This window comes from Nannospalax galili, unplaced genomic scaffold, assembly GCF_000622305.1.
Source record: "Nannospalax galili isolate Female #2095 unplaced genomic scaffold, S.galili_v1.0 scaffold290, whole genome shotgun sequence".
In the NCBI taxonomy this organism is placed as follows: Eukaryota; Metazoa; Chordata; class Mammalia; order Rodentia; family Spalacidae; genus Nannospalax; species Nannospalax galili.
The window spans coordinates 100,582-108,782 of NW_008331486.1; the positions used below are offsets into that span (position 1 = coordinate 100,582).

Genomic DNA, 8,201 nt, shown 5'->3' on the forward strand with positions numbered 1-8,201 from the left:
TGCTCCAAGTCCTGTGTCCAAAGTATGTTCTGTCTTTAGCAATAGGGTCTTACCTTCAAGTTCTGGGAGACAATCAAGGGCTGTGGAAATGGCCCGTGTCATTTTGGGAGTCTGTTGAACTACCTTGACCAACAACTCAAAGTTGGGTTTCTCCTATCTGGCACTGTGTTTCATATATATCCTTCAGGTATATACATGCACTCATGTTCAGATATTATATGTATATTTTTCAGAAGGTTTGGGGGTTAATACATTTCCCTCTGGCTTTTCACACCACCTAAGCTTTATTTATCTCTCTTCTTTGTCTAATCTTCCTCTACCTTCCCCAGTTAAAATTCCCCCATTTCCCCTTGATAATACCAGTTTCCTATTATTCCCTATTCTCTTGAGTTTCTTCTTCCCCTTTATCCCCATGGTTCCCTGTATGCCCTTCCTGCCTCCATTCCTGGTTGAATACCTCCATTTTCCCCAATGCCCCCTTTGCAACGTCTGTTTCCTACTATCCTTCTCTCTTGGGCTCTTCCTTTCCCTTTGCCTCTGTCCTTCCTTTCCATTTTCCTGGCTCCTGCTGTTATATAAAGATATATACTCACATACAAGGGATTGGTGCTAAGTTCTACAAATGAGGGAGAACATACATCACTTGTTTTTTTTTTTAGTCTATGTTACATAACTTATTATAACGTTTTCTAGTTCCATCCATTTCCCTGCAAATTTCATGATTTTGTCTTTCCTTACCTCTGAGTAGAAGGAGATCCTATAACAGTGCCTTCATTTAAACTCTTCTTATTTTTATATGTGCATATTTTAAGAAGTTTCTACAGTACAATAAAGTACAGTTTCTACATTTTGAGCTTTAGTATCAGTTATCTCTTGTCATACTCCCTCTTCTGACCTGCCCCCCACCCCCACTCAATTTTGTTCTTCCTACTGTTTTTCCCAATTACCCCTTTGTATCATGGCGTTCTATCTCCCCTCCTGTGAAACACCCCTGTGTCGCCTTGCTAGTTTCCTGACCTCTATGGATTTTCTAATTGATGCAAACAAACCAAAGGTGCAAAACTAACATCCATTTATCTGAGAGAATATGGGATTTTTGTCCCATATAGTGATATCTTAATATAGGGCTCCCATTTATAGCTGAGCACTACAAGTTCTATTATTTTTGCACTTTGACCAGTTATAGGTGCCTGTGTTCATTGTCATCTACTGAAAAAAGAAGCTTCTCTGGAAAACTGAGAGATGAATTAATCTATGAGTATAACAATGAATCATGAGGAGTTGTTTTAATACATCATCCATTTGAGAGAATAATTGTAGCAGATTCTCCCTCTAACTTCTGACATATTTAGCTAAATGTTCTTGGCCCTGATAACAATGACATATATGGGCTCCTTCTTGTGAAATAAGACTTAAATGCAATTAGAAAGTGATTGGTTACTTCCATAGCATCTGTGCCACCATTGCACCAAAGGGCAGAACTTGCTAGATCAGTTGTTGTTGTAGCTTACAGGTTTCCTAGATGGGTAATATTGATGATTACTTTTCTCTTTTGGTAGCATTCATAGCACCTTACAGCACTATGAAAGCTAGCCAGTAGAGATGAAGCTTCATGATCAATAGAGCTTAATTTCTCCTTGTTTGTCCAACTTTGAGATTTCATCTTAGCCCACTCACAATGGTGAAGATCCAAAAAGCAAGCAATGAAAAATGTTGATGAGGATCTGGGGAAAGGGTAAAACTTATTCATTGCTAGTGGAAGTGCAAAATGGTACAGCCACTATGAAAATCAGTGTGAAGTTTCCTCAGAGAGCTAGAAATAGATCCACTCCGTGATCCAGCCATGCCACTCGGGCACACACTAAAAGGGCCCTGTTTACTAGTACAGAGATACCTGCTCATCCGCGTTCTTTGCTATTCTACTTGAAATATTTAGGAATTGGAAACAATGTAGATGTCCATAAACTGATGAGTGGATAATGTATTTATGGTACATATACTCTATGAAATATTGTTCAGCTATTAAGAAAACAAAATGTAAAATTCACAGATAAATCAATGGAAGTGTAAGCAATCATCCTGATTTATTTAACCCAGAATCAGAAAAAACAAATGTTCTCTCTCATAAGTGGATGCTAGCTTTCAATCTTTGGACATATGTGCTTCATTTGGAAAAGCCCATAGAGATCAGTAAACTATTTAGGGACATTGGGGTGGGTCTTCATGCTTTATTCACCAGCCTGAAATACTATTGAGATGTGGCAGAATACTTTATTGGTGGGCCGTGGTTTGACGGTTACTGGAGACGTGTTTGGAGATAGTGTTGTAACGTTGGCCTTCTCTCTCTCTCTCTCTCTCTCTCTCTCTCTCTCTCTCTCTCTCTCTCTCTCGTCTTTCTCTGCTATCATATGGTTTGCTGGTATAGGCCATGATCCAAAGGACCAAATGACCATGAATGGAATAAAAGTTAAACCATTTCCCTTCTTACACTGAGCATCTTGGACCTTCTGCCACTGTGATGGAAAGCCAATTAACAAACTCTAATACTATAAAACCTTATTAAACTCACTTGTTCATGAAGCTTTCATAAGAGAGTATTCTAGATTGTTGTTAACATTGTAAATCTTGTTTCAAATTTTAGTGAATTTCAATTTCATTTCTTCATCTTGATTTGTTTAATCGGCTAGTATCTTAAGTAAGTTTGAATGGAAATACCTTACTTCTAATATTAGGGCAAAAAAATCTTCCACTGTTCTTACTGCTAAGGATTATATTAGGTGGAGGTTTCTAATAGATGTCCTGGGAAAACTTTGGCATGTTTCCTCTATTAATAGACTTGTGAAAAATAATACCAAGACTAGACAAATAATCTTTTCCACTCAAAGTTTCAATTACTAAAGAGAAAGCCCATAGAATGGGAGAAAAATCTGTTGCAACTATTCAAGTGACAACTAACTAATATTCAGAATATACAAAGAACCAAAAAAAAGTTGATGATCAAAAAAATGACAATCAGAATAGAAAAATAATTTGAGCAAATTTCTTGAAAGAAGTACAAGTGCCCAATAATCATATCTTTAGCCATCAGACAAAGGCAATTCAAAACTATATTGGAAAAAATTAAATGAAATAAACATTATATTGATATCCCATTTTACCTTAGAAATAATGGTTATCATGAAAATACAATTACTACTAAGGATGCAAGCACATCTACAGTGGCTGTACAACTAAGGATAATGGAGCACAGCAAAACAGGGTGTAGAGAGAGTACTGATGCATCCTTCGACTCTCACAGAGAAACTTCCTCATACTAATGCATCCTCAAATCTCACAAAGAAATTTCCTCATGCAAGAGAGTGCCATGCACAACTGGCCAAGGTGTAGAGAATAAGAGACTGTAGAGTGCGTCCTTGGATTATTAAAACTCCTATATTAAAACTCACACAACAATGGCTCAGGGACCATTGCAGAAGATGGAGTGAACAGATTGTAAGAGTAAGGGTTGGTGTATGAACATAAATAGAGTCTTCCAGGCCTCTTGGAACTTGTGCACATGAACTTGCAGCAATGATGACAGCATGCACAAGACCTATACAGATTCAGTCAGACAAAAACTCAGCATAGAACTGGGGAAACAGACAGCAGGCTACAACCTTACCTGAGAAGCTATTGACAACTGATTACTGCTTGGATGAGGCAGAGTCATTCTTCTTCAAGGGACTAACTCTAGATAAGCTGACAAGAATCTAGTGGATGAACTTACACCAAGGGGCAACTTGGTACAAAACCTTGACTCAATAGTTCTTAACATATATGACAGAATGTGTGAAAACCTGTGGGGTTGGAAGGGTGTGTATTGGTGAGGGGAGTCTAAGTATGATTAAGATTTATTGTATGAACTGCACAAAGATTCAATGAAAATACAAAAAAAGGATGCAAGAAAAAAGGAAATTACTGTTAATGATGCAAGCAAAATGAAAGCAAGGATGGTGTTGTTTTCTAATTTGAGGAAAAAGTTTTGTCAAACCTTGACTTGTAGGACAACAGGCAGGTCAACCAGCATTCTCTCATGAAAATAGATGAGTATCTATAATATATATGACCAAGCAACCATTTTTGAAGTCTAAATGTCATACAGGCTTTATTAGTTCAAATAGAAGTTTCAAGAAGAGGCTGAGTTTTATTATGACCAGAACTAATTAATAATATTTATTGACTTTCGTGCTTTTCACCAGGAATAATAAGCAAATGATATTTTCTATCAAACACTGAAATGGAACTGTGGATGTAGAGATTAGATTTTAAATAAATTCTTGTAGGGGCTTGAGTGGAAAGCTAGTAGTGATGGCCTCTTTATGGTATTGTGGGAAGTGTATTTATGTAACAGTAACCTCATTGCTTTTAATGAAAAGACTAATATTTATTGTTCAGAGTATGGTATTAGTGTGTTTCTGTAGCATTGGGTTCTGAAGGGGTTATTACTCTCACCTAAGCTTGGTTCATTACAGACTCCTGAGTCATATTTTCCCCAAGGTAAATAAATTGCTGGAAAGTTTTGTGAACCTCAGTGTTCCTAATGACTTCCTTCTTGTAATTAGCATTTTTCATCTAATGATGAACTGCCTTTTCCTCTTCAACAAGTAGTTCTATCCCCAAAGGAGGCTATGGAAATGTAGCAATTGTATCATGCTTCTGATTTGGACTGGGGATTGTAGTATGATGCTCTGGGATCCTCTCTGTACTTTGTAAAATTAGAACTCTTACCAAATTCTCAAGAGCTGTAAGAAAGTCTCTACTGGTATATCTAACTTTTTTTGTTCTAAACTGATAGGTCTTCCAGCTGTTACCATGAAACTTTGTGCCCCTTAGAGAGTTCACCTATTTCATTGTATTCCATGCCTTCTAGAAAGAAATGCATGAATGTTCCCATGTCTCAGAGCCAAAGGTATCTGTTATTACCATCTAGGGGGCCAAGTCAAAGCAGGAGTAGATTTTGTATTCAGTAGTATGACTCTGTGTGTGCGTGTGTGTGTATGTGTGTGTGTCCCAGTGTGTGCTGCCATCCCTAGATTCTACTTCTCTGCACTGCAAGATTTATTATGAACTGAGTATCCAAAGTTTGAGAGGATAGGATAATACCAAATCACCATGTAGAACAATTTATCTTAAATTCATACTGTATCTAATTTGGGAAGAAATTAGAAGAAACGGGGAGCAGAGCTTCTTTGCTTAATTTTAACCTCCATTAAATCTTGTGATTTCTTCCAAATATTTTGCCACATCTGTGTGATTTTATTCGTCTCTCCTGGCACAATCCAGATGTAAGCAGGTATTATTTTCTAAACTACCACAACAGCCTCCTTCTCAGCTTCCTCCTGGTATTCTTGGTTGGCTATGACTCACTAAACTGTAAAATGATTAGTGTGTTCAACTACTTTACCTAAATCTTCTCTTTAGGTAAAAGACTAATAATCTGAGGAGAGAATTGAAACTTTCTATAATAGGATAAAAGGCTTTAATATGCCCTGACTCTTAAGTAATTCTCTAGCTTCATAGATTGACCATGGTTTTGAATTGTCTCTGTTCCCCTAATGTTCTAGTCCTGACCACTCTAAACATTTAATGAGTGCTCTTTTATATAGTCTTATATTCATAACTCTTTTTACAGAACATGTAAGAATAGCCTTTCTCCACAACTACCCTTCTGTAGTGTGGCTATCTATTAAAACCAATATATAAAAACTGCAATTCCTTCTATAGGCATTTATCATATATGTGGGTAACTGTACTCTTACCATGTTTTAAAACTAAGCAGTGTAAGTCCTTTCTCTTTAATTTCTTTCTCTGAGATAAGTGGCTATTTTGCATTGCTTGTATCTACAAATAAAGTATGAAATAAATTGTCAGGGGGTTTTTTGCTTCATTTTTCATTTTTGAGTGTCCATGTATGTAGGTAGTATATGCATATTTTTGTGTGTGCATGTGCATACATGTGTGTGTGTAGAGGTCAGAGGTCCATATAAGACCTTTGTAAAATAGACAGGTCATTGTGTTTTATTTCTTATCATTTGTGGTTGTTTATATGAATGGGTGGGTGTTTCCAACTGACATGAAAAAGAGAGGAACAATAGTTAAAAAACAATGCCAGACGTATGACAAGAAAAATACCATAAAGAGTCATTGGCTAATCAGACAAGGGCCCAGAGTGGAGTGAGGGATGGGTGGTCGGTTGGCCCTAATCTGGGAATGATTGGAGACTGATTACTACTGGGTGAGGGAGAGTAGGCTTTACCAATGACCTCTAGATAAGCTGACTAGACTCCAGTGGATGAATTTATGTGAAAGGACATCTGGGTACAAATGCTTGACTGGATAGGACTTAACATGTATGGCAGAATACAGGAGGTCTGGTGGTGGGGCATGTATGGGGGGATATGAACTTGACTGAGAACTGCTGAAATGTACAAAAGCCCAATAATTAAAATAAAATCCTAGGTTAAGACCAATGAAAATGGAAAAGGTATTATTTTATTATTCTAGACAGACACCAAATACTTCTTGAGCATATTCCAGATGTGACTTTAAAAGCTGAATGTTTCCTGGCATCCTAAAGACCTGAAAAAGCATAATTAGTTTGGGTTGAATGAGTACAGTTAAGCAAGCTTGAAAGAGGTACACATTATTAGCCATATTCCAGAAAATTGCATCAGAGAGGCTGATAGATGACTGAAGATGTTTTGCTAAGGGAGGATCTGAAGGGTGCATACAAGGTCTGTCATTTGATACTCTGCATTATTGACAGATCCACACCTTTGAGTATCCAGATGCAGGTATCATGAGCTCCATAACTGACCACTGGGTTCTCTCAATTCCAATACATCCCTGTTTATAAAGGATTAGCCACTATATGTTCTAGAGGTGTGGAGAGCATTGAGGGCTAGCAAAACATGAAACACCATCTAGGTTTCCTATTAATTAATTACTGATCTGGTCTTGTACCTCATTCCCTGTCTCAGAATCCTGTCATGGACTCCTGGACTTCTCAACTCTAGTGTTTGTTTTATCTGAAGATCATCCTGAGATCTCAAAATTCCTCCAAAATATGCTGAGTTTAGATCAACAATGGACCATTTATATGTATTGTTTGCGATTTTCATATAAAGTGACTATTCTAAGAACCTTGTTTTTATTGTGCAATAATCATAATGACTCCCCATTCTTTCACATTTCCATGGCCTTTTCATATCTAGCAGAAGATGAAGAGCACAAGGAATCAGAGCAGTGTGTCTGAGTTCATCCTCCTGGGGCTCCCCATCCAGCCAGAGGACCAAGGCATGTATTATGCCCTGTTCCTGTCCACCTACCTGACCACAGTGCTGGGGAACCTGCTCATCATACTGCTCATCAGGCTGGACTCTTGCCTCCACACCCCCATGTACTTCTTCCTCAGCCACTTGGCCTTCACAGACATCTCTTTCTCATCAGTCACAGCTCCAAAGATGCTCATGAATATGCTGACACAGAGCCACTCCATCTCATATACTGGGTGCATTTCCCAGGTATATTTTTTCCTATTTTTTGCAGATCTTGACAGCTTCCTTTTGACCTCAATGGCCTATGACAGATATGTGGCCATCTGTCACCCCCTCCACTATACCAGGATCATGAACCAGAGTGTCTGTATCCTACTAGTTATTTTATCCTGGTTCTTATCCTTTGCTGGTGCCCTTGTGCACACCCTCCTCCTACCTCGTCTCTCTTTCCTTAGAGGTAACACTCTCCATCACTTCTTCTGTGACCTCTCTGCCTTAATTAAGCTGTCCAGCTCAGACACCACCATCAATGAGTTGGTTATCCTCATTGTGGGCTCACTAGTCATTACTGTGCCATTCATTTGTATTCTGGTCTCCTATAGCCACATTGGGGTCACCATCCTGAAAACCCCCTCCATCAAAGGAATCTGCAAAGCCTTGTCCACATGTGGCTCTCACCTCTCTGTGGTTTCTCTGTACTATGGAGCCATCATTGGGCTATACTTTGTCCCCTCCTCCAATGACACTAATGACAAAGATGTTCTTGTGGCTGTGATGTACACTATGGTTACACCCATGCTCAATCCCTTTATCTATAGTCTAAGGAATAGGGATATGAAAGGAGCCCTGAGAAATATGTTTGTGAAAGCAGCTTTTTCAGTATAA

At 38.3% G+C, this 8,201-nt stretch overlaps 1 protein-coding gene across 1 annotated transcript; it reads left to right on the forward strand.

Annotated features, from left to right (window-relative positions):
* Positions 1-7,259: 7,259 nt before the first annotated feature.
* Positions 7,260-8,201, forward strand: LOC103726630 (olfactory receptor 50-like). The gene has a single exon (XM_008824247.1). It carries the CDS (start codon positions 7,260-7,262, stop codon positions 8,199-8,201), a length of 942 nt encoding a protein of 313 aa, XP_008822469.1.

Bases quoted from the DNA above. Each gene is read 5' to 3' on its own strand.
- LOC103726630 (XM_008824247.1), top strand. From the start codon at position 7,260: ATGAAGAGCACAAGGAATCAGAGCAGTGTGTCTGAGTTCATCCTCCTG.